Source organism: Hyla sarda, chromosome 2, assembly GCF_029499605.1.
Source record: "Hyla sarda isolate aHylSar1 chromosome 2, aHylSar1.hap1, whole genome shotgun sequence".
Classification (NCBI taxonomy): Eukaryota; Metazoa; Chordata; class Amphibia; order Anura; family Hylidae; genus Hyla; species Hyla sarda.
This window is the reverse complement of record NC_079190.1, coordinates 285,567,956-285,595,784: the sequence shown is the minus strand read 5'-3', so window position 1 is coordinate 285,595,784 and position 27,829 is coordinate 285,567,956. Positions and strand designations below refer to the sequence as shown.

General features: G+C 42.2%; 1 protein-coding gene across 3 annotated transcripts in view; it reads left to right on the top strand.

Annotated features, from left to right (window-relative positions):
* The window catches only part of FOXO6 (forkhead box O6), a 110,995-nt gene that overhangs the window by 30,376 nt on the left and 52,790 nt on the right, over nucleotides 1-27,829 (top strand). Inside the window, exon 1 of one of the 3 annotated variants that reach the window (XM_056557325.1) lies at nucleotides 20,728-21,006. The exons of the other annotated variants lie outside the window; for them this stretch is intronic. Within the exon in view, the coding sequence (XP_056413300.1) occupies nucleotides 20,923-21,006 (84 nt within the window). The 5' untranslated portion in view covers nucleotides 20,728-20,922. Of the gene's footprint in view, nucleotides 1-20,727; nucleotides 21,007-27,829 lie in introns of those variants that run through there. 3 annotated transcript variants of the gene reach the window in all.

The following is a 27,829-nucleotide window of genomic DNA, read 5'->3' as shown; positions in this document are numbered from 1 at the left end:
TATATCTACCTTAGTTCATTTCATCCCTAATACAATATTATTCTTTCAGATTTCTGCACATTATACAGGAGAGCTGTATAACAAGGCTATGGAGAACACCGTAGAATTCCAGAGGTGCAAGCCATGCATTTTATTTAGTTTTAGCTGTCTCGTCCCTTAGTGCTAGATTTTATATGCATTTCTTTAATCTTTCTCCCTTTTTCATCTCTTTTGCTGCTCATATGTTTGCATCATTCTTGTCATAGTTTTGGCGGCTTTCTCTCCCTTTTCATTGTCATCCACTATTGTCTTCCCCCTTTTTTTCTGTCATTTTTGCTCTCGTATTCTTTCTCTCATTGAACTCAATGTGTTTCCTTCTTTGTGTCCCTACATGACCCTGCACTTCCTCTATATATGCAGTAAAACTACAGGGATTTCATCCCCTCCACATGCCTTGCATCAGGAAGTCAGGTCTTATCCTCAGATGAACCCCATAAAACCCCACTCCCACTCACTCCTAAGCAATAGCGTAACTGGCTGCTTGCTAGATAAAGTATAGGAGATTTTGGATTGAAGAATTTATTGTACACCAGAACTGAGAATGTCTGTGCAGAGTGTGTGGAGAGTAATGGGAAATATTACAAGGGAGATAGCAGTATAATTTAAGAACTGTTCACTTTGTCCTCAAATATATTGCATGGAAAGTGTTACTGGTGTAGATATATGGAGAGATTCATTATTAGAAGCCGCTTTATCCAGTAATGGGATCAGGGGATATGCCAGCTGTAGTTTTAGGGATTATATACAATACATGACGGGATGGAATGTATTTAGTTATTTGCTCGGGAGTCATGAAAACACCTTTGGAACCAAATCTTTATACTGTATCAATACATTTCGGCTGGGTTCACACACAGTGTTTTGGTCATGGCACTCCACAATTCTCCCAATTGAGTTTTTTAGTTCTTATAATTTTACAGTCCATACAGCTCAGCATATATTAGTATGAAACGGTTATAAAAGCAACCGAGGACTGATATAATCCACTTCATTCAATTAATTCAAAGTCATCACAACCTTTTTCAACATGGTATATAACAGTTAACCACCAAATCACTGGAAAAAATACATAATAACAAGTAGATACCTTAGTAGAAATCCACTAACACATAAATATACAAATAATAACACTATCTTTATTAAGGGTAGGGTCACACGAAACTGATCTGCAGCTTTTTTTTATGCTGCGGATTCGCTGATGACCCTATAGTGTGCCTCCTGCTCAAAGCAGCAATCGCCGCTACGAGCAGCCACACAAGGACGTGCTTGTCGCTGTGAGCATGCGCAGTGTATTCAGTCATTGCAGCGGCTTTGTGCATGCAGCGACTCGCAGGTCTGTGTGTGGCTGCTCATAGCGGCAGATTGCTTCTGCAAGCAGGACACAGGGGAAACAGCTAGAGGCACACTATAGGGTAGGCTCATCGGTGGATCAGCAGCATAAAATATGCTGCGGATCTGTTACGTGTGACCCTACCCTAAATAATACATGAAATATTGTTGTGGTTTTGTATATTTTTATGTTATTTTATCATGTATATCCTGTGTATTCTTTAAAATAGATTTTGATATTATTTGTATATTTATGCGTTAGTGGATTTTTTCCTTGGTATGTTATGATGGTATATAACAGTTGTCGGTATATCTATGAAAACTAAAGTCAGCCCTGTTTTAATGCCCATGTATGTATGCACAGGTATAACTTGGGCCCCAATGCAAAATTTGCAACAGGACCTCATGTGCCAATTATAACACTGGTCTCTTATAGGGCAGATGTGCCCTGGGGCCCCCTTAGGCATCAGGGCCCCGGTGCAACCCCTATAGTTACGCCCCTGTATGTATGTGTATCAGCTGTGCCAGGCAGGGGTATTTTTTAAGCCAAAACCAGAAGTGTTTCTGACACAGAGAATAACTTTAATGGAAAGATTTACAGCTTTTTTGTGTTTTGAACCCTTTTCTAAAATAAAAAATGAAGCCAAGTCATACTATCTTCTATTTGTCACCTAATTTGTTCTAACATAGTATGGTTAAAAAAGACACATGTCAATCAAATTCAACCAAGAAGGGGAGGAGATTGATGAAGGGATGGAGCATGGGTGGATAAAGGGAAGGGGATATGATTCTATATTTCTACATTAATGTTATTTTGTTCTAAGAATGTTGTTGCTGTGACCAGATCCTAAAGTAGACTGTTCCACAGATTCCCATTTCTGATGGTAAAAAAAAGCTTGTTGACTCTGGAGATTATACCTTTTTTCCCCAAGCACAGAGGATGCCCCTTGTCTTTTAAAAATTATTTTTTCAGCTCCAGGACATCCTTTCTATGAACCAATGCCCAAAACGGGACAGTATATTACAGGTGAAGCAACAATATTTTGTCTCGTGAGTCCATACCTCTTATGAGGACAATATCCTGCTGGCCTTAGAAGCTGCTGCTGGACATTGCATGTTGTTCTGTAGTCTATGATCTATGGGGGGTATTTATCAATTTTGCCTGTTGACGGTTTCTTTTTACCCTTTTTTTTCACTTTGGTTTTTGTGGACATGCACCAAATTTATCATTTGGTGCACATTGTTAGTAATTTTGGCGCAAATGTTGAAATCAGCTGTTCACAGCGCCTTTTACACAGAACTTACCACCACAGAGGACGCGTATTTTACCCTGTAGAGCAGCCATTTCGGAGTCCCTCCTGCAGTATATCAGCAAGCGACATGAGTTATTTTCTTTTGTGGGGTTTATAGCCACCATGTGAAATGGATTTTATTTTTAACTTGAGTGTTTTTTTTAATTTTTTATTACTTTAGTGTTGAACCTGTGTGGCCATGTCCATGCTGGCTCAACGGAGGGTGAGCTATGTCGCAGGATAGTATTGCGCAGCCCCGAAGGCGTCGATGCTTTCACTCAAATTTTTTTTAATGTATTTTAACACCTTTACATTTTCTGACATTGCTATGTGTGTTTTCCATGTGCAAAATTTCTTGGCGGTGAATTGCCCCCAAATAAAACCTAAAGGCGCAAAATTGCGCCAAAGATCGATTGAAGTGTGATGAATTACTGACTAAAGTAAAAATCACACACAGGACCATGTGATTTTGAGAAAGTTGTAAAAATGACAGTGGTGAAAATGCCCCAAACTTTGGCGCAAAAAGACACTGCGTCAAAGTATTGCGCCAAAGTTACGGGGAAAAAAAAAACACATAAATCCTTTGATAAATACCCCCTATGAGTACACCAGATCCTTCTCTACCAGTGACTCTCCCAGTTTTACTCCTCCATATGATACATGCAGGTCATTTGTACCCAGATGCATAACTTTGTATTCATCCGCATTGATAGCTTTTAACTTATGCGCATGTTTCATAGAATGTGCAATGCTGTAAAGTTTGGTGTCATCTGCAAAGCAAGAATCAGGGCTGTTTATCCCATCCTCTATATCAGTGGTCTTCAACCTGTGGACCTCCAGATTTTTCAAAACTACAACTCCCAGCATGCCCGGACAGCCGATGGCTGTCCAGGCATGCTGGTAGCTGTAGTTTTGCAACATCTGGAGGTCCGCAGGTTGAAGACCACTGCTCTGTATCATTAATAAATAAGATGAATGGTGCTATCCAGGATTAGAAAAACAGAACTGATTTCTGCAAAAAAAAAAAACTGCACCACACCTGTCTTCAGGTTGTGTGTGGTATTGCAGCTCCGTTCCATTGAAGTGAATGGAGCCAAGTTCTAATACCACACACAACCTGAGATAAGAAAAGGGAGCGCTGTAGCTTGTACTGTGTTGCTGTCACTGTGCCTTGTTGATATAGCAGTTGGCACTCTTGTTGATGGGCATTAGGTAGGAGGCATTTTAATGGCTTGACCTATACTTTAAGGTGGGTTGTAATTTGAAAGTGATTTCTCTGAGGATATTTTCTAAAATGTTTAGCATACAAATACAGTGTTGTGAAAAAGTATTTGTACACTTCCCAGTGTCTTCTTTTTTGCAATTTCTTTAGAAATTTCAATGTTTCAGAATATCAAACTTATTTTTATTATTAGACAAAGATAACCCATGTAACACAAAAAAAGATGATTGAATATATTGAAGGAAAAATGCTGTTCCCCTTATCTCTCCCTATTTAGGTAAATAAGTAACCTTAACTGAATTTGGTAAACTAGTTGATTTAGTAGCTAACAACCGGGTATATTTAATTGAAGGGGTTTCCAGGATTAGAAATATACTTCTAATATATCTATCTATCTATCTATCTATCTATATATATATATATATATTTATATCTTTCTTGCAAAAACAGCATCACTTCTGTCCACAGGTTGTGTCTTGAGCTGCAGTACTACATACCACCTGTGGACAAGAGTGGCACTGTTTTTGCAAAAAACAGAAGCAGTGTTTTTTTTTTTTTTTAACCCTGGACAACCCCTTTATCCACACTCAGGTATAACTGCTCTTGCAAACATCACTTACATAGTACCTGTCTGGCACTGTGAATTAGGCTAAGGAGCACTCAGAAAGGTAGCACGTGATGCCATATTCTAAAGTGATTCAAATAGAGTCATTAAAATCTACCAGTCAAGAAAGGGCTACACAGCCATTGTAAAAGCTCTGGGACTCCAGCGAATCACAGTCAGAGTCATTATCCACAAAAGCAGAAAACTTGGAACAGGGTGCACCTTTCCATTGGAAGTTTTACCATCAATGTCTTATCCAGGGGGTCAGAAGAACTAATGACCCCCAAGACTTTTAGGATAATATTTTTTGATGACTTAAAGGCGGAACTGACAAGTCCAGACAACTGATGGGGTAAAGGGGGAGATTTTGAAAAGTCATGGGTCCTGTTACATATGGCGGAAGACTAATACTGCATTCAGGGGTCTTTTTTGATCATGTCCTTGAACTTGTTAGGTTACAAATGATTTTGTCATGGATACAGAATATAGCCAAATATATTGATGTATAGCCTAATGATGATCATTTCTAAACTAACATTGATATATAGTTTTATGGGAAAAGAGACTCAACCTGTTCAGCAAATTATGCTCCATTACAGACTGCCTGCATGTTCATAGTGACAGGTTACCCTTATACCAAGAGAAAGCAGATATTGGCTCTCATTTACTATTCTAAAACCGTCTTGTTTTGTCGGGTCTTTTTTGCACATCTTTGTCTGCGACATGTTGCAGACATCGTGCACCAGTCTGCGACATTTTTTCCCTACGGACCCGATGTGGATTCTCCCAAACCCGAAAAAGGGGCGTAACCCGACATTTCTGAGCTTTCCCACGTATTTATTAAGGTTTCCAACCCGAATTTGTTGAATTGTTGTGGATTTTTTGCCGACAACTCAGAGGAGCTGGAAACCAAAACCAACAAAACCCACGTGCGACAAACAGGATGCGACATAATAATAAATACCAGGGAAAAGCAGTCGGGTAAGAAAGCAAGATAGACTTACAACCTGATTTTCTAAGTAAATGAGGGCCATTGGGTAAGTTTTAGAGACATAAGAGGCATAAGGTGGTCTCCTTTGGGGCAGTTAAAATGAGAGGTGGGAGGAGTTTTGCAGCAGTTATAAAGTAGATTGGAATTATAGGGAGAAGATTAAAAAGGTAAGGTGCATTAGCAAGGGAACCTTGAGTCAAAGGAAAGTCCCTTTCCTTATCTCTGTCTCTTCCTCCTGTCTGCTCAGTATTGATTCTTTCTCCCTCCAGTGGCTCCAGGAACTTGAGGTCACCCGAGGAGAGCAGACGCTCCCTGAGCATATTTCTCTTTACTGTCGACATTATTTTTACGGTCACGCCATAAAAGGACTGAGAAGTTAAGAGTAAGGGGATCATACAGATGAACACACTGTTCTGTATAGTGATGGTGTACATTGATGAACAGATAAAACAGTACATTTGAGAATTATGGTATCTAAAATAGGTTGGTAAACACACAGCCCACATTCACAGTAATAAAAAAACATAATAAACACTCACAAAATGATCAGTAGGATTTTGCCTCACAGGCTCATTCCAAATATAGCTCCTGTCCTGTCTTATCACTGCGCACAAATACAATATGTTGTCAAAATGGTAAGCCTTGCTATGTCTTCCTGAATTATGAGGAATTCTGCGTCAGAATTTAAGGAACCTTAAAGGGGTACACCGAAAAACATCTTATCCCCTAGTCATCCATGCAAGGAGCTAACTCTGCTCCGTGCTGGATGACTGGCGACTACAGCTGCCACACCCCCTCCATTCATGTCTATGGGAGGAGGCATGACAGCTACATAGTAGCCGTCACGCCCCACCCATAGACATGAATGAAGTGGGCGCGGCGTGACGTCACGAACACGGAAGCTCCAAGCTTCCGTGTTCCGGACTTAGCTGGTGCTGGCCCGGAGATCACGGAGGTCCCCAGTGGCAGGACCCCCCACGATCAGACCTCTTATCCCCTATCCTTCAGATAAGGGATAAGATGTATTTTGGCAGAGTACGTCTTTAAATTAGATATCTAACCCTTTTAAAGAAGAAAAAAGTGTCTTGCCACTAAATTATACAAACATGGAATCCTTAGTGACTGAGGTCCCAGAGGTGTATTATCATGACCACTGGTGGCAGGAAGTTGTCTCCATTCGGTTTGGCTTGTTACTGCTTCCATGGAGAAAAAGGTATTCAAGGTTCCAGTAGATGTGAACCTGGAGTCTGTGTGCAGGGGTGAAGAGTGAGAGAAGAGGAGCGTGCCTCACTCTTCATCACCTCACAGATCACTGCACCAGTGAAGAAACAGCTCAGTGTCATTGCTCTTATCACCTTGACAGCTAGTAGACACATAAACAATCTTGGAGAGATGAAGCAAAGTACACCCAAGACATGACTGGTAAAAGTGACACCAACGTATTTCACAGCACTGGACAGAGATTGTTCCCAATTGGGCTCCCAAGCTAAATTCCAAATTAACATAGCAGTATAATTTGGAGTGTAGGGAGAACTTACAAACTCTTTGTAGATGCCCTTGATGGCATTTGCAAACCAGTAACCCACCATGCCACCTGTGTACTGACTCTGCATGACCTTTTGAACTTTCTATCCTTGAGAGCACAACCTGGGTATCTGATAGGTGAGTCAACACATTCTTTATAAAGTTAAAGGTTAAGACCTGAGGATACTTTAGAGTTCCCCAACTTAGGTTATTCTGCATCTGCCTAGTAACATCTGTGATAGCTTGGGGGTGTAGGGTAGGTAGGGTGTAGCTGTGCAGTGATGAAAGGGTGTTGGATTAACCCTTAACGGTCGTGACGCTAGAGTGCGGGTTCCTCTCCGTATATGTATCCTACCGCCACCCGTCCCAGGAACGATAGGGAGGAATAAAGGATTGTCCACAACCGGAATTTTAGTAAACTGAAGATAACTTTACTGCAGATTTTATGCAGGTTAAACGTAGTAACAGTCTTTACAGAGGACCGACTTTAAGTTCCTCACAGGTTTGGTTGGGACCTTGTAGGGAATAAGCTTGGAGGATTTGCTTTACGATGTTCCACTGGATTTAGGGGTATTGTTTAGGTCCAGCAGTCACGTAGGATTATCGGAATTTGGATTAAGTAGACTCATGGTTTAGTAAGGCTCTGGATTGGTAGGCTTCAGGCCTATTTTGTCTTGTAGGTAAGCACAGAGCTCTGCTCGCTGTCATATCCCAAGGGAAAGAGCCGGACAAGAGAGCGAGGATTGGATAACAGCGCCCTTATATCTAAAGGGGCAGGCTTCAAGCTTATTGGTCCCCCAGACCTGTCAGTCCTAATACAAAGCATTGTGGTACATCACGTGACATGAGCACATGACCTGGAAGGTCCTTAACCTTAGCAGAACAACATAATTATTAATCATGTGACCTAAGGTCCTGGAAGTAACAATACAGTACACTATACAATATATAAAATATATGCAAAAAGTTATAGAAGGAAGAGGCGACTAGGGGTTATCCCACTAAGAGCATCCTATCAGTACGGAGGAACCCTGACTTTGGGGACTTATTACACAAGGTATAGTACACGTACAGTACTGGGACACCACACATCATTTAGAACTGTTCTCTTGCCGTTAAAGGGGCACTCTGCCCCTAGACATCTTATTCCCTATCCAAAGGATAGGGGATACGATGTCTGATTACGGGGGTCCCACTGCTTGGAACCCCTGCAATCTCTCCTGCAGCACCCCCTGTCATCTTGTGCACGGAGCGAACTCCGCTCCATGCCTGATGACAGCCAATACAGGGGCTGGAGGATCGTGACATCATGGCCCTGTATCGTCCGTCATCAGGCACAGAGCGAAGTTCACACCGTGCACAAGATGACAGGGGGTGGTGCAGGAGAGATCGTGGGGGTTCCCAGTGGCGGGACCCCTGTGATCAGACATCTTATCCCTATACTTTGGATAGGGGATAAGATGTCTAGGGGCGGAGTACTCTTTAAGCTTCTTTCAACACCCTCAAGTTCACTGTCACTGTCTAAAAAAAAAGTTGCAGAAAAAAGAAGGGTTGGTGACCAGATCAAGACTCCAATAGGTGTCAATAAAGCATGTTTTTTAAGCCATCCTTTTGACATTTTGTATCAATAATCCCACCACCAAGATACAGCTTCTAAAAGTTTTTTATGCGTACCGCCAAACTTTTTCATGGAGATGAATTCAATAAGTGGCCAAAAATTATTTCCAGCATAAAATCTTAATCCTGTGCTATTGATCAAGGAGCAAATGTCATACACTTTTATTGTTTTTAAACCCAAGTATTTTTATGTAGGATTGAATTATTAATATGTCATGCTTGGTTACTATATTCACGCATGAATGAACATTGTCGACTAATGCCAGGTGAATACTCCCTGTGTATACACTGCCAAGACCAAGCTCAATGAATCCGTACAACAGAATCTTCCAATTATTACAATGTACGGCTTAGACTGGATTCACACACAGCAGGGAAAATTCCACTGTAGAAATAGTCTGTACTGTAAATCCTCAGCAAAATCTATAACAAATACTCTGTGTATGAATCCAGCCAAAATCTGACCATACTTGGAGGGATATTAAAGCCTGTAACAACAGCTGAACAAAGGACTGGCATGTGGAAAGTCTTGAAAGAAAGGTAGGATTGACGTCACAGTAGCGGTATAAGAACTGAAGATGTCTTCCCAGCATACTATTACACAGTGCACAACCAACTCTGTTCGTAACAAGCTCCAGTTATCCAGCAGAATGGATTTTTAGTAATCCTTACTTAGCAGACAATAGCAATAGGAGTTTAATGTTGCATTGCATGCACCTACTTACGAGGTTTCTTTTATACAACTACCATATAAAATTTATTGAATGCATGCTTTTATTTGGTTCTTTTTTTGAATATTAGCATTTGACCCTACAAGTGACACCCTAAAATTTAAGAATAAACCCTCCCTTGGATGTAAATTGGTTGGTATTTGTTCTGTTGTATTAGTGCTTTCATTATTTTTTGGTTCCTACCCATTTAATTTGTTACACAAACCTACAGGAAGATGATGGAGGATCTGGTGTTTGGATAAGAATAGAGTAGGATAGAGAAAGGGTGACAAAATAAAGGTAGATGGAATACGATTGTATCCTGACAAATGTCAAAGACAAAAGACTTTGGCATGTAGAAATTTGACATGCCTTATTACTCTGAAAGATATTGGGGGAGATTTATCAAAATCTTTGCAGAGGAAAAGTTGCCCAGTTGCCCATAGCAACCAATCAGATCGCTTCTTTCATTTTTTTAAAGGGCTTGCTTGTGGAAAATTAAAGAAGCGATCTGATTGGTCCAACAACCAAAGTCAGGACTCTCACTCTATGTCGCCTCCTGCCCCTTTGTAAAAGTTATTGTAGAAGGTGTACCTTTGGAGGCATTAATAGATACAGGGTCAGTAGTGTCTACTATACGTAAAAGTGTTTTCTATCAGCATTGGGATGCTAGTTTATTGTGTGAGCCTGATGTTAACTTCCGAGTAGTTGCGTGTAATGGGCAACCAGTCCCCAGACATGGATACTGGGAGCCAACCATTCAGTTGGGAGAGCATGTACTTAGCGGGCAGGGAGTGTTTGTAACTAATGTGACAGATAAGGGGTCTGCTGAGTTTATGTTGGGGATGAACATTATGAAAAAATGTTCACCGAGATATTAGATGCCTTGTATGCCTCTCTTCCCCATATGTCCTCTTCAGGCCAGCGGGCTGCACAGCACCACTTGAAAGTTCTACAGGCGGAGCAGAATTTTGCCAACAAGCAAGGTAAAATCTGCAGAGTACGAGTTCAAGATATCAGGTCGGTGACCTTACAACCCAACACGGAGACCATCATCTGGTGTCGTGCACGTTCCGGAGTCAAGAATAGGGACTATCAAGCCCTGCTGGAACCTATGCAATTGGAAGATCATCCCCATATTCGAGCTGCGAGAAGCCTTGTCACTGTTACCAACAGGAGAGGCTCGGTGTGGTTAGTAAATTCTGCTACTGTCTTGGCCAAATGCACTCCTGTAGCCCAGCTGTACCTCCTAGAGTCAAAAGACATTGTGACAGAACGTCTGGGGCCCAACAGCGTGCAGTTCAAGGATCCAGTGTGAGCCCTCCAGAGCTCTGGTGGGTGAAACTCCAGGTTGGAGACGACACTACCCCAAGGGACCAAGTCAATGGAATCATCAATGTTGCCAAGAGGTACCATGAGGCTTTCAGCAGGCACCCCACAGATTTCGGGCATACTTCAATGATTCACCACTGAATCCTCCCAGGTAACAGCCCACCTATCAAGGAAAAACACCGTCCGGTCGCGCCTGGCATGTATCAGACTGTCAAGAAGATGCTGGCCGACATAAAAGAGGCAGACGTGTAATCCAGGACAGTCAGAGCCCCTGGGCGGTGCCACTTGTCCTAGTAAAGAAAAAGGATGGAACCATCCGCTTCTGTGTCGACTACAGGAAATTGAACAATGTCACACATAAGGACGCTTATCAATTGCCAAGGATCGAGGAGTCACTCACCGCCCTTTGTTCGGCTGCTTACTTCTCCACCCTGGACTTAACCAGTGGATATTGGCAAGTGCCCATGGCCATGGAGGATCGGGAGAAGACCGCCTTCATGATGCCTATGGGACTGTTCGAGTTTAATAAGTATGCCGTTTGGGCTGTGCAATGCCCCTGCTATGTTCCAGCGTCTGATGGGAAGGTGCCTGGGCAATCTGAATTTTCAAAGTGTCCTATTGGAGACTGGATGATGTCATTGTGTATTCCAAGTCCTACCAGGAACACATTAGCCACCTGTCAGATGTCTTCCAAGTCTTGATCAAGCATGGGCTGAAAATCAAACCATAAGTGTCACTTGCTCAAACCTCAGGCCCACTACTTGGGTCTTGTTGTCAGCGCAGAGGGAGTCAAGCCTAATCCTGAAAGGTGGAAGTTGTCAAGAACTGGCCAACCCCGTACTCGGTGAAAGATGTCAGGAGCTTCCTGGGGTTAACTGGCTACTTTCACCATTGCATTCCCCACTTCGCCCAGATTGCAGAACCCCTCACAGCTCTCTTACGGGGTATGGCGCAGGAGAACTATAATGGAAGACTACCTGTTGAATGGGCCAAAGAGCAAGAGAAAGCATTTCGAGATCTGACAGAACCACCCTTCATGGCGTATCCAGACTACAGTCAGCCGTACCGGCTGTATACTGATGCCAGTTTTGAAGGTCTGGGAGCTGTCTTGTCCCAAGTCCAGGAAGAGCAAGAGCGAGTAATTGCCTATGCCAGTCTTAACCTACGAGGAGCAGAGAAGGACGATGCGATTTACAGTTCATTCAAGTTGGAACTTCTCGCCCTGTTGTGGGCGGTGACCGAAAAGTTCAAAGTCTATTTTGCTGCCACGCCATTTATTGTCTACACACATAATAACCCATTGGCCCACATGAACACTGCCAAGTTGGGTGCCATCGAGAAGCGTTGGGTTTCAAGATTAGCCAATTAAAATTTCACCATCAAATACAGAAGCAGCAAGTCGAATGTCAATACTGACGTACTATCTAGGATGACCCCCGGCAAAGAACCCCTTGTCAAAGACATGTGGGAAGATGTGGAGAAGCCCCCATTCTACCAACAGTTTGTGAACCAGAATGTTGTGACCACCCACATAGACGGTGAAACCAGGTCCAAAAAGGTTAAAGAAGACCTATACACCTGGAAGACTCTTCAGGATGAAAGTCGAGTCATGGGGGATCTGTGGGACTACCTTCTGTTGAAAAAGGTACCAACCCGTCTATGCCGGGCACAGTGTGACTACAATCTGAGACGTCTGTGGCGACAGAGGAAGCGACTGTGCACAAAGGACTGTTGTACCGAAATTCTTTGGATCCGGTTTCTGGTGATCTACTTCATCAGATTCTGGTTCCCCGAAGAGATGTGACGATGGTCCTCAACGCATAGCATGATCAGCTCTCTAGGGGACGGGGACACGCGGGCCAGAGCAGAAAGGCAGAGGTGGGGGCAGGAGAAGCACCAGGTGAGTGACGGACTGGGGCTCACATGGGGGCACGTCCCGCAATGCGAGTCCTAGCCCTGCCGGCAGCAGCCGGTAACGGGACCATGCGCTCACGGCCAGCATGTGCGGCTGAAGCGCATAACGTAACATAAACACTTAAGTTAGGACTGTAACATTACTTGTAGTCCCAGTACACAAATGTCCAATGTGTGTGTATATATATATATATATATATATATATATCTGTCTAACATTTTTCTGTCCTCGGTTACAGGGTACTCTACTGGCTAGAGGATTCCCCTGAAACTAAAACTAAGATACGTGTAGAGGCAGAGTACATTATGCAGAGGTTAAATGGTTATATAGTTTCACACTACTTGTTGAGTACTGGGGAGAAGTGTTAAGAACAGAAGGGGCCCCAGCAGACAAAGCAGTGGGTAGATAGCCTCTGGCAGCCCAATCTGCAAACTTGTGTGTATTATGGTCTAAAATGTGTTCCTAGAGCAGTTACAAAGCTCGTTAATCCCACATGTTTACCAAAGAGCATGCATGTATGGACATTTACAGTGCTACATGGACTCGTTTCTACCTTGTTCTTTAACCAGACCTGTGAAGGACATTTTGCATAATGCCCCAGGAACTGTCACTAGGCCCCAGTAGCCACTTCAGTCTTCCGCCCTCCAGGACTGGGTGTCGAGGACGACCGTATTTAAGAGGGGGAGTTTGTGGTGGCCCAGTATGGAAGATGTTTCCTCATACCCTTGCTGCCTGTCAGGTTGCCTCCTTCAGTTTCCCTAGGGTCCCTTGCACCTGTTTCCCCCATGTACATATATTCTGCAGTGAATTGTATTATAAAATGTGTTATATCTTTAAGAGTTATGTCATGTGATTGTTACCCAGGAGGTATCAGTGACCAGGTGATCTCAAGAGTGACCTATGGGCTCCCTGCTAGTCTCCCCCATATAAGCCCTGGGTGGAGCTAGCTTCTCTCTCTTGAAGCCTATAGCTCTTGCTTCCTGCTGAGGTCCTGTGCAGTCGTGCCTAGTGTGTGTCCAGAGTGTTGGAGGCCTCAAAGTTAGTCCTGCAGCCACCATCAATTCAAGTAAGCTAAAGTCACAGCTTTATGAGTCAAGTCCAGTCAGTCCCTGTCATCTGTCAAGTCAGCATGGTCTACATTCAATTATCCAGTCCTACTACAAGTCCCAGAAAGCCTTGAAGATCTCTGCGTCACTGGTCACCTCTTTGGGCACTGGCTAAACTGTATAGACTTTACCAACTGTCTACCCTCAGAAAAGCTACCGTTGTCCGTAACTTGATGTCAGAGTATTTATTGTCCCCATGCCTAGCCCAGGATGTAGCTGTATACCTTCGGGTGGTTTTAGGTTAAACCATGCCCTGGTGTCACGAATTCAAAGGGTTAATGCCATCTGCCCCTAGTGTCACCCCTCGGTGGGTCTTGATGGGGAGCAACTGCAGTGTGAAAGGGGCCTTACTCTGATGTACCCCTTTTTAAGTTATCATGCTCACCCTGCCAAACACTGTGCTCCTTGCCTATGACACTGCCAGACACTGTATCTGCTGAACATAGCTCTGCCACATTCTGTACCCTCTTAATATATTCCTGCCACACACTGTACCCTGAATAAAATCCTCCCACACACTATACCCCCCTGTATATAACCCTGCCACACACATACTAAAAACAACAGCTCTATACAGTGTGTACCCTGAATATGGGACTGCCATACACTGTACACTCAGAATACATTACTGCCACATACTTTAGCCCCTGAATATAACCCTGTCACCCCAGAAATTTGATACAATACACACCACACTGCTGACATTTAAAACACACTGTGCCACCAGAAATCCCTTATAAAATACTGTGCCCCCAATTTAATTAATTAATATAATGTGACTCCATATATAAATTATATAATGTGCCCCCATAAATGCAGTAGTTAACACACTGTGCCCCCACTGTATATAGTATACTCACCTTTACAGTATCCGCTCCCATGTTGTTCTCACTAGGCGCTAATCTGACCCCAGCTTTTTTGTTGCTTTTGTAAACATAAATGTCTCCTTCATAGGGAATAAATTTTTTTTAAATATCAAATATAATTATAATGTGCAATATTTATATGACAATACATAGAAAGCGATAAAAATACCAAGTGATGGCCACTAAAATAATAATAATGCAAGGTTTTCTTTATTCCTCCTCAGAACACTTGGTAGTCATCCTCAGTTTGAATTTTTGACAGTAAGATTTGTAAGCCGGTCTCCCAGTTGGGAGCGTGCAGTTGTACCGAACAGCTGTAAGTTTGTGATGTCATGAAAACAATTACCAACATGTGCTGGGGATTACGCTTCCCTTCACATGGCGGAAGGGAAGCATCATTCCCGAAATATGTTAGTGATCAAAACCATAGAGCTGCTCAGTGTAAGTGTGTATCCGCAACTAGGATGTCAACTTCAATGAGATATCACTCACTAGGACTACTAGTATTTCATCCCAAAATCTGTAAATATTGTAGGTGCACATAGCTATAGTAGCCATTTTATATCTTGTAAATGATGCTGTTATCAGTACAGGGGATTTCAATGTTGAAGGCTGTAGAAAAAAAACTCATGTATGCCTTTCACAGACTGCTGTTTCCATGTGTGACGTCATAAATAATTAAACAATATTATTTATTGTTTTTTTTTGTGTTGTTTGTTACAATAAAAAAAATTACAAAAACACTACATAGTAAACATACAAACATACTGGCTTTGAGGTTCTCTGCACATCCCAGTCAGCAGTTATAGGAGAAGCACCAGCATATACATAAGATATGAGACACTGGGCATATTTACTAATCTTGTACAATAAGGTATAAACTTATACTAGGCAGTCTACATATGATCTCAATTTTTCAGGTTGTATGATAAATCTTTAGACTTGTGTGGCTTATAACACCAACTTTTGGGTGGCTTAGTTTTATCACATTTTGTTTCCATTGAATTCAGGCCTTTCTTGTGAAGCCACACCCCATCCCCACCAAACTGCACACTGTTGCTGGAAAAAGTGTATAAGCATATAATAAATGTGTCTAAGACAAGATGTGCCAAAATATGCAAACGTTTACCAAATGTTAAGGTTTCTATACACTGTAAGTTGTCCAAATCTATTAAGCAACCAACTTCGGTGGAACTGATGATGTTGGGGGGAGACAAATAGGGCATGTTGGATTTCAACTCCAGCTGTTGCAAAACTACCTCTCCAAGCATGCCCAGACAGCTGAGGATGCTGGTAGTTGTAGTTTTGTTACAGCTAGACACCCTGGTTAGGAAACACTGGTCTAGGTGCATAGACATTAGCTGATCCTGCCCCACTATGGTGCTCCTAGAGTTGTTGGAATGCAGCCTTAATAGGGTCATTTAAAGGGGTTGCCTTGTAAAATAGATTCTTTCCTGTGCTCGCTCGTTGCTCCAGTATTAAGGCTCTCTGTCATGGGTGGTGACTCTGCTTTCCCCAAAGCTGTAGAGTGTGGTGTCTACAGCTGGGGGAACTGAGGGTGTAGCTGGCCAAGCACTGGCTAAGGCAGGACCTTGTAGCAGAAGGTCAAGGCAGGCAGCAAAGGTTCGTAGTAAAAAAAGTAACAGGAAGGTCTGGATACACGGGAATGGCAAAACAGGCAATGGGAAGAAGGCTTTCTCTCTGAAAATTCGGCAGGGGGGTGTGGGAGGTGCAACAACTTATAATGTGCTGTCAGGTGCATTTACTAATTATGGGTGTACTGGCCCTTTAAATTTCAAAGCTCTGGCGTGTGCGTGCCCTAAGGGAAGGGGATGTGCGCACCGGAGCTGAGAGAGAGGAAGCTGCAGGAGCGGGACTAGGTGAGTGATGGGCCGGGGTTCGCATGCGGGCGCATCCCGTGATGTGAATCCCGGTCCCGCCGGCAGTCGGGGACACCGGGCTCCCGGCCAGGGCGCAGTGTGTAACAAGGTATTTGCGATAATTCATCTGGTTGAGCTTAAAAGTTTTTTTTTTTTAAATGGGGGATATTTCAATGGGCACTGTCATATCCCCCAAAAAATTATATGCTGTTACTGATAAAAATTAAGCACCTTTTGTAATATTGTTGTTTACATTTTTTTTTATATTTAATATAGAAAATGGCTCCTGAAAATCCCACCACTAGAGGTCCCCATAACTATAGGGGCACTAACAAGTCCTCCAGCAGCATCAGGCTTGTCCATGAGTCATGGACAAGAGATGACTCATGGACAAGGCTCCATGAGCAGGTGCACAAATCGCCTCCCCCCACCCCAAGGGAGAGACACGCCCCCTTCCCCAGAGAGGATTTCTACCACACTATGAGCTAATGAAAAGAGGGATTTTTATAATAAATATAGATGATGGAGGCATAAAAAATAGATGTACTTGGTCAGGATTAGGTGGGATCTGACAGGTATGCTTTCAGTTCTAGAGCATTTTCAGATTAGATGGGGTTATTGGCGATTTTAGCATCCTATTCCCATGCAGATATCATATTTTATAAAGTGTAAATCAGTGTATTTAGGCAGTGCATTGTTTCTTTAATTTCCTGAATTTATAATGCCTAAATGAAGGACAAACAAGCAGTACTTGGGGATCCTCAAATTAATGAGAGTAAAATCCCTACATGATTATAGTCAGTGCTTTGATCTTAATGGTTTGATTCAGTTGGGCACTTTATTCAACCTTGACTACCACAAGTATCAGATTTACATCTCAGGAGCTTCAAGGCAAAAAATGTCCAGTACTGTACGATCTTGTTAAGAAAATATTGCTAGAATCCATGTCTAGAATGCAGAGACATGTACAGTAATAATATTAACCAAAAACATTATTAAAACTCTCAGAACTACTTTGCATGCATAAAACTTATTGAGTTGGTTGGAACGTACATAAGACAAGGCATAATGAAAATCCCGTAGATAGCCAAGTAATGCATCATAAAGTGAGCAGTGATGCCTAAATGAGTATTTACTTATTAAAGGGGTACTCTGCCCCTGGATATCTTATCCCCTATCCGACATTATGAACATTTTTGTTCAGAACACTGGGTTCGGGTGGCCGTGGTCATGACGTCACACCACGCCCCTCCATTCATGTCTATGGGAAGGTGCGTGACGACTGTCATCACCCAGTGGCCGGACACCCTCAATCAGACATCTTACCCCCTATTCTTTAAGCATAAAAAGACATTAAAGTGTAAAGACGTTCATGTTTATTTAAATACACTTTTATGTTCAAGCGTACAGGCTATGCATGCATACTTACTATACCACATAGAGTTTCTGTCTCTGTTTTTACTTCTTATAATATTTAAGAATCTTTTCTATTTTGTTAACTGGCTGCATGTCTTCCCCACATGTTGCATGTTAGAGGAATAGTCTTGACTATTGTCCATGCAAATTTACAGCCTGTGGAAAGATTAAGGTACACTTTGGAAGAGACCTTTCTATTGACTCATAAGGAATGTTAAAGGGGTACTCCACTGGAAAACATTTTCTTTTATGAACTGGTTCCAGAAACTTAAACAGATTTGTAAATAACTTCTATTAAAAAATCTCAATCCTTCCAGTTCCAGCTGCTGAAAGCTCCACAGGAAGTTCTTTTCTTTTTGAATTTCCTTTCTGTCTGACCACAGTGCACTCTGCTGACACCTCTGTCCATGTCAGGAACTGTCCAGAGCAGGAGAGGTTTGCTATGGGGATTTGCTCCTGCTCTGGACAGTTCCTGACATGGACAGAGGTGTCAGCAGAGAGCACTGTGGTCAGGCAGACAGGAAATTTAAAAAGAAAAGAACTTCCTGTGGCGCATACAGTGGCTGATAACTACTGGAAGGATTAAGATTTTTAAATAGAAGTAATTTACAAATCTGTTTAACTGTGGCATCGGTTGATTTAAAAAAAATGTTTTCTAGTGGAATACCCCTTTAAGGACTGATTTGTAGACTGCAGCCTGTATATAGGGGGATATTTATCTTTTGCCTGTTGACAGTTTCTTTTTACCCTTTTTTTTTTTCACTTCGGTTTTTGTGGACATGCACCAAATTTATCATTTGGTGCACATTGTTAGTAACTTTGGCGCAAATGTTGAAATCAGCTGTTCACAGCGCCTTTTACACAGAACTTACCCCCACAGAGGACACGTATTTTACCCTGTAGAGCAGCCATTTCGGAGTCCCTCCTGCAGTATATCAGCAAGCGACAGGAGTTATTTTCTTTTGTGGGGTTTATAGCCACCATGTGAAATGGATTTTATTTTCAACTTGGGTATTTTTTAAAATATTTTTCTTTACTTTAGTGCAGTGGTCTTCAACCTGCAGACCTCCAGATGTTGCAAAACTACAATTCCCAGCATGCCCGGACAGCCGTTGGCTGTCCGGGCATGCTGGGAGTTGTAGTTTTGCAACATCTGGAGGTCGGCAGGTTGGAGACCACTGCTTTAGTGCTTACCTTTCCTGAACCTGTGTGGCCATGTTTAATGCTGGCTCAACAAAGGGTGAAGGTCCCTCAGAGACAACTATGTCGCAGGATAGTATTGCGCAGCCCCGGAGGCATCGCTGCTTTCACAAAAAAATATTTTAATGTATTTTGACGCCTTTACATTTTCTGACATTGCTAAATTTCAATGTGCAAAATTTCTTGGCGGGGATTTGCGCCCAAAAAACTGGATTTGCACCAATTAGTCAGTAATTATGAATTACTGACTAAAGTTAAAATCACCGTGTGATTTTAAGGAAGTTGTAAAAATGACAGTGGAGAAGATGCGCCAAACTTTGGTGCAAAAAGACACGGCGCCAAAGCATTGCGCCAAAGTTACATGAAAAAAAACCACATAAATCCTTTGAGAAATACCCCCCCATAGTGTATGTATAGTGCTGTAAATGATTATTTTCATGCTTGCAGTGCTTTGCAGTAATGGAATGGATTAAAGTTAGGTTTCATTTTTAATGGGAAATATAATCCTTAGACTAAAACACATAAAACTGAAATAGTTTTCTTTTATTGAATTAAAATTGATAGTAAATAATGTATTTCATAATGAGATAAATGGAACAGGTTAATGCGCTCCTCTATCACTAACTAGCTTTTCATTAATGTCATTAGTATATGGTTTATTCATTACTTATACATCCCTTTTTAGAAGCAATATAAGGTGATACACAGTATCAGTATATATCACAGAAGCACTCTATCTCTCTCTCTCTCTCTCTCTCTCTCTCTCTCTCTCTCTCTCTCTCTCTCTCTCTGTCCCCACAAACACCCAGTCACGTTTCTATGGTTACACTCCTGTCGCCGGCCGTCATGGCAACCGTCTGGGGCTCCCGTAACCACGGCGACGTGTGTGCTCCCCCCCCTCCCATCTCCACACACACTCTTAGAGGGAATTCCCTGCCTTTCCACTTCATTTAAAGGGACAGTAGATATATTCCCGGCAAAAAGTATAGGATTGTTCTGCCGCGCTTTTATTATTGTAAACCAAGGAAATTCTCCGAGTGTGTTCCTTCACATATTGACTATATCCATCTATCTCATATATATCTACCTACCTCCCCTATATCCATCTATCTCATATCTATCTACCTACCTCTCCTATATCCATCTATCTCATATATATCTACCTACCTCCCCTATATCCATCTATCTCATATCTATCTACCTACCTCTCCTATATCCATCTATCTCATATCTATCTATCTATCTATCTACCATCTATTTACTTATATTCTATCTATCGTCTATTTATTTATATTCTACCTATCCATATATCTATCTATGTCATATCTATCATCTATCTATCCCATATCTATCTATCTATCTATCTATCTCATATCTATCTATCTATCTATCTATCTATCTCATATCTATCTCATATCTATCTATCTATCTATCTATCTCATATCTATCTATCTATCTCATATCTATCTATCTATCTCATATCTATCTATCTCATATCTATCTATCTATCTATCTATCTCTATCTATTTATACATCTAGTAGATGCATTTGAACATATAAGAGTCCACAGGTTCAGCCATGTTCCATGGATTTCCTAGGGATTTATTTTATTTTGACATAAAACCTTCAGCATTCAGTCATTCTATGGGAGCTTGTTCGGTCTGTTGGTTCATGGTAAAGCCATTGTTGATCCTAGACAATTGCAGTTTACAATAATTGCACTTACAGTTGACCAGGACCGCTTTAGCAGGGCAGAAATCCGACAAACTGATTTGTTGGAAGGGTGCCATTCTATGACAGTGCCAAGCTGAAAGTCACTGAGCTCTTCAGTACGACGCATTGCACTGATAATATTTGCCTCTGGAGACTGAGCGGCTGCATGCTTCATTTTATGCCCCCATTAGTAATGGGTACAGCTGGAACGGCCAGATCACTAATACTTTTGCCCATTAACATGTACATGGTAGGTTTATACATATACTAGCTATATACAGGACCAGAATTTTCTGTTGGTAAAACATTCAGAATATTAAAAAATCTTAAACCTGCATATAAGATGTTGTAATAAATCATAATGTATTAAATGGGCATAAGAAACAGTTAAACCCTAGGTTTGTGCTCATATTGTATATTGTATATAGCCTCAATTGGGACGAGGACCAATTTGAGTGAAAAAGTATACAGCACTGTGGCATCTGTATTCACTATATAAATTGTTATAATTTTTTCTATTATTATCATTATTATTCATAATTATTATTATTATTATTGTCTCATTAAATCCTTAAATGAACTAAACCTTAAAAGTGGTAGGTTAAAGATGATGGGGAAGATTTATCAAAACCTGTCCAGAGGAAAAGTTGCTCAGTTGCCCATAGCAACCAATCATATTGCTTCTTTCATTTTTAACAAGCCCTCTGCAAAATAAAAGAAGCGATCTGATTGGTTGCCATGGGCAACTCAGCAACTTTTCCTATGGACAGGTTTTGATAAATTTCCCCTGATATTCCTAGTGCTGAATATTATTGACATGGATAGACCACCTGAAATGTAGCACTGGTTGTCTATCTTTATAATAGGTGTGTTTGGTGGGGGTCTGACTACAGTGTCCCCCCCACGATTAGTAGAAGGAAGTGGCTGTAGTGGCTGCAGCTGGTGTCTCTGTGACTGTGTCTAGAATTGCAGCTTAACCCCACTCTAGTGAATGAGGCTGAGCTGCACCGACACCGCTGTACCTTCATAAACTGAGCTGTCAGCTGCTCCAAATAGTGGGGGTCCCAAGAGTCAGACCTCCTTAGATCACAATTTTCTGGTCTATTCAAAGTCATGTTACCTCCCAGGAGCACCTCTATTAATGTACAATGTAATATATGTAGAGCCAAAAATAATGTGCGTATGGGCAGTGTTCATTCTCAATAAAGGAGTAGGACATGGTATGAGTTTTTATTATAGAGGACCCAAAAATGCAATATGCTTCAAGGTTTGAGCCTTCATTTTTTATCTATATATATATATTTTTTTATACTAAACAAGGACATTATGAGTATCATGAAAACATATACAGATTAGTCATAATATTACAACCCCCTGCCTAACATTGTGTAGGTCCCCTATGAACGTTATGCCTCTTGTGCCACCAGATCAGCTCTACCCCACGGCATGGACTTCACAAGCTCTCTGAAATTCTCTTGTATATGGCACCAACATGTTAGCAGCAAATCCTTTAAAGGGATTGTTCACTAAAAAAAATTAACCTAACCAATATGTCCAGGGCTGCACAATAAATAATAAAAAAATAAAAGCTTCTACTTGCCTCCCTTGCTCCCTTGTAGCTTCTGGAATTGGTACCTAATCTCAGCCACAGCACCACCTAACGGAGCTGCAGATGCCATATTAAATCACTACTCAGCCGATCACTGGCCATAGCAATGTTCTGACACAGTCAGTTATTGGCTGAGCAGCAAAATGACACAGAGTCTGCAGCTCTCTGCCGCTGAGACTGGATGCTGATACTGGAGGCTAGGAGGGAGGAAGGAAGGTGAGTAGAAGCTTTTTTGCTTTAGGATACAGCCTGGGCACATTGGTTAAATAAAATGTTGTTAGTGGACAACCCCTTTCAGTATGTGTTCACAAGTTCAGGTTTTTAATTGCAATTATTGAATAAAAAGTCAGGAATGGAATTGAAAAGAGAAGGTTGAGTCTTTCCTTTATAAGTGTCCTCCATTTATCTATTCATGGCTTTGAATTTGAATAATTGGAGTGAAACACCTAAACGTGAACACAGCCCAAAGAATTATACACTTTTTGGTCACTTCAATTGCATATTAACTCAAATAGCTAATCTCCCAATCAAATGGCATGCATTTGGGCATGTATATGTAGTCAAGACAACTTGCTGAAGTTCAAACCAAGCTCCAAAATGGCAAAGAAAAGGGAATAAAGCAATTTTGAACATGGAATGGTTATTTGTGCCAGGCAAGCTGGTCTGAGTATTTCAGATACTGCTGATCTACTAGGATTTTCACACACAACCATCCCTAGGGTTTACAAGGAATTATCTGCTAAAAAGACATGGACAGATGTGTCAGCAGAGAGCACTGTGGTTAGGCTGTAAAGAACTACACAACTTCCTCTGGAGCATAGGAAAATGGGCAGACTGGTTTGAGACAGAAAGACAGTAGCTCAAATAACCACTTATTACCAAGAAGGTAAGCAGAATACCATCTCTAAATGCACATGTCCAGCTTTGAAGCAGAAGACCACACCAGATGCCCCTCCTGTCAGCTAAGAACAGCAAACTGAGGCCACAAGGCTCAACAAAATTGGACAATGGACGACTGGAAGAACGTTGCCTTGTCCAATCCCCGTTACATCTGCAACAATCCAATGGCAGGGTCAGAATTTGACGTAAACAGTATGAAAAAATAGGCCCATCCTGTCTTGTATCAATGGATCTGGCTGATGGTGGAGGTTTAATGGTGTTGAGGACATTTTCTTGGCACACTTTGGGCTCCTTAGTACCAACTGAGCAACATTTGAACACTACAACCTACCTGAGTATTCTTGCTGAACATGTCCATCCATTTATGACCACAGTGCTCCCATCTTCCGACAGATACTTCCAGCAGAATAATGCACCATGTGACAAACCTCCCATGATCTCAAACTAGTTTCTTGAACCTGACAACTGTACTGTTCACTGTCCCCCAATGACCTCCACAGTCACCAGATCTCTATCCAGTAGAGCACCCTTATCGTAGAATGGGAGATTCTCATCATTGATATGCAGCAGACAAATATGTAGCAACTGTGTGCTGCCATCATGTCTATATAGAACAATATCTGTAAGGAATGGTTCCAGCACTTTGTAGAAAGTATGCCATGAAGAATGAACCTAATAAAGTGGTCAGTAAGTGTATCTACTTATTAAACAATCTGTCTAGTTTAGAATAGCCTTTGGGGCTTTCTCCCTCTTTTGAATCCTTTATAGAGTATCTAGGAGAACCTGTCATGTCCATGTGTTAAGCAGACAACTCAGTTATCACAGTTGTCATCATGCAATGCCTATTTCCCACTGTGGTGGCGCTGCATATTAATGTAACACATCTGCATGATACCCCAATCATGTAAGAGTCCAAGCCATGAGACAACCTGGGATGAACTTATTTTCTGGTGAGGCGGCAAAAAAAAAAAATCATTGTAAAAAGTAGCTTTTTTAACCTGTTCAGGACGCAGGGCGCATGCATATGCCCTGCATCCCGGGTCCTTAAGGACGTAGGGTGTATGGATACGCCCATGGGAATTCCGGTCCCCGATGCTAGCCGGTTGGGGACCGGACCAGGATGCCTGCTGAAATCATTCAGCAGGCATCCCGGCACATCGCCGAGGGGGGTCCTGAGACCCCCCCCCCCCCCCCCCCCATGTCGGCGATCGGAGAAAATCGCATGTCAATTCAGACATGCGATTTTCTACCATTCCGGACTGATCGGGTCTCTGGTGACCAGATCGCCCGGAAAATAGGGATGATCGGAGCTGTCAGTGACAGCCCCGATCATCCTGAGGAATAGGAGCGAGGTTGCAGTGCTGCAGCCTCCTACTATCCCCTGCCATTAGTCAGCACTGAGTGCTGACCAATGACAGTTGAAGACGGGGTTGCCATGGAAATCCGGCGCAGGTAGGGAGGCGACGGCGTGGAGCATGAAGGAAGGTGGCAGTAAAGCGATCTTTACTGCTGCCTTCTTAGTGGAAGCAAAACTGCAACTCCCAGCATGCCCAGGGTCACAGTTTGGAGACCACTATTACAGTGGTGCCCAAACGGTAGCCCTCCAGATGTTGCAAAACTACAACTCTCAGCATGCCTAGACTGCCCAGGCATGCTGGAAGTTGTAGTTCTGTAACATCTGTCCCTTCAGATTTTGCTATTTTCATGAAAATTTGGAAAATTGCTGCTATACTTTGAAGCCCTCTAATTTTTTCAAAAAGTAAAAATATGTCCATTTTATGATGCCAACATAAAGTAGACATATTGTATTTTATAATCAATATAACATTTATTTGCAATATCAATTTTCCTTACAAGCAGAGAGTTTCAAAGTTAGAAAAATGCAACATTTTCAAAATTTTCATGAAATTTGGGGATTTTTAACCAAGACAGGATGCAAGTAACGACGAAAATTTACCACTAAAATAAAGTAGACTATGTCACGAAAAAACAATCTCAGAACCAGAATAAAAGGTAAAAGCATCCCAGAGTTATTAATGCTTAAAGTGACAGTGGTCAGATTTGCAAAAAATGGCTCCGTCCTTAAGGTTAAAATGAGCTGCGTCCTTAAGGGGTTAAAGGTCAGAATTGTTGGAATAGAATCAAACACAGAATCAAACACAAAAACATGGGGGCTCAACCTCTATATCAGAGAGTACATACAGTATCAGGGTGCAGAGCAGTCTATCCCAATAACCACACACAAAAAAAGAAAGAAAAAGCAGAGTGCACACCTATCGGGAACAATATCAAATAATTATCTTTATTAGCAAATAACATACAAAAATACATGGATGCAAAAAGTCAGAGTTTAGGATGCCACTGTGCACCCAGAATTAATTATGCCACTGTCCCCGAGAATTAATCATGCCATCATGGCCCCAGAATTATTGATGCCACTGTGCCCCCAGAATTAATAATGACACTGTTCCCCTAGAATTATGCCACTGTCCCCCAGAGTTAATGATGCCACTGTGCCCCCAGAATTAATGATGCCGCTGTGCCCCCAGAATTAATTATGCCACTATACCCCCAGAATTAATGATGTTGCTGTGCCCCTAGAATTAATTATGCCACTGTCACCCAGAATTAATGATGCCACTATGCCCCAGAATTAATTATGCCACTGTCCCCCAGAATTAATTATGCCACTATGCCACCAGAATTAATAATGCCACTGCGCCCCCAGAATTAATGATGCCACTGTGCCCCCAGAATTAATTATGCCACTATACCCCCAGAATTAATGATGCTGCTGTGCCCCCAGAATTAATTATGCCACTGTCCCCCAGAATTAATTATGCCACTTTCCCACAGAATTATCGATGCCACTATGACCCCAGAATTAATGATGCCGCTGTGCCCCTAGAATTAATTATGCCGCTATGCCCCCAGAATTATGCCACTGTGCCCCCAGAATTAATTATGCCACTGTGCCCCCAGAATTAATTATGCCACTGTGTCGCACTAAATTAATGATGACACTATACCCCCAGAATTAAGGATGTCCCTGTGCCCCCGCCACTTTGACTCTCCAGCTGTTGCAAACTACAACTCCCATCATGCACAGACAAAAGGTCATGATAGGAGTTGTAGTTCTAAAACAACTGGAGAGTCACACGTGGGGGAACACACATTTTTACCTGAACTGTGTCTCCCCGTCCCAGGTCCCGCGCTGCTCTGGCCTCTTCTAGTCAGGCCTGGGCAGAGCAGATGATGCAGGCAGCGCTAATCGAGCCGCCTGCATCACAGGAGAAGTGCAGAGCGGGCAGGGAACACAGTGTTCCCTTGCTCCAGGCCACGGCTATTCATTTGTATCAGTGTCTTATAAACACCTATACAAATGAATGAGGGGAGATCCGGCGGGTGATCTGCATAACTGGAGGCCGCAGTCCGGATCTGGACTGCGGTCTGCCAATTGAATACCCCTGGTATAGAGTATAGAGCAGCATTACTTTGTCATGATGCTACTGTGCAACTTGATTCTGTACATTAGTGTTCTTTCTGACACGTATAGGCTAGGACTTCACTGAGATTTTTGCCCTGCGATTTTTGTGGCATAAAAATGCCAGAAAAAACGCCAGAAAAACTGCCACAGTTTTTCCCTGCGTTTTGGCATTTTTTTCTGGCGTTTTTACCTTTGTGTGGAATTAGCCGTTTTTGGCCCCTTTTGCTTCTTTTTTTTTTTTTTTTTACAAAATAGTTGGGTACCAAAAAAAAAAAAAAAGGATGCAGTAGGGATGTAAAAATGTATTTAACTAAATGTTTATTTTTTATAACAAAATTTTAATAACATTTTTTATAAAGTGTGTGTTTAACTTTTTTTCCCTCTTTTTTTCACATTTTTTATGTAGTACTACTACTCCCAGCATGGAACAAGACTGTTACATGATGGGAGTAGTAGTACATGTACTATAGACATATTGCCCCGGGTGTCAGTCTGACACCCGATGCGATCGTCAATAATATAGCAGAGACGCGGCTCTATACAGTGCTCACATCCCTGCTCTATTCACATCACTGGCCATTCATATTTCACACCCAGAGCTGTGATTGGCCGGATGGTTTCAGCCAATCACAGCTCTGAGGAAAAGATGAATGATTCAGTGGCCGGCCGGAGTATAGTGCAGAGATGTGAGCAATGTATACAGCCGCTCTGCATCTCTGCTATAGACGATCACAGCAGGTGTCAGTAGTGACACCCGCTGGGATGTGTCCTTTAGCAGGCACTACTACTCCCAACATGGAGCACACTCTACTCCATGCTGGGAGCTGTAGTACCTGCATTAATAGACAGATCGCAATGAGTGTAACTTCTGACACCCGCTGCGATCTGTCTATTAATGCAGGTACTACAGCTCCCAGCATGGGGCAGAGTGTACTCCATGTTGGGAGTAGTATTACCTGCAGTTATGGAAAGATCACTGCAGGTATCACTCCTGACACCCGCTGTGATGCTCCTGTATAATGTATGGATGCAGCGGCCAGCGCTCTCCTATGGTCCCCTGCACAGCCGTATATATAC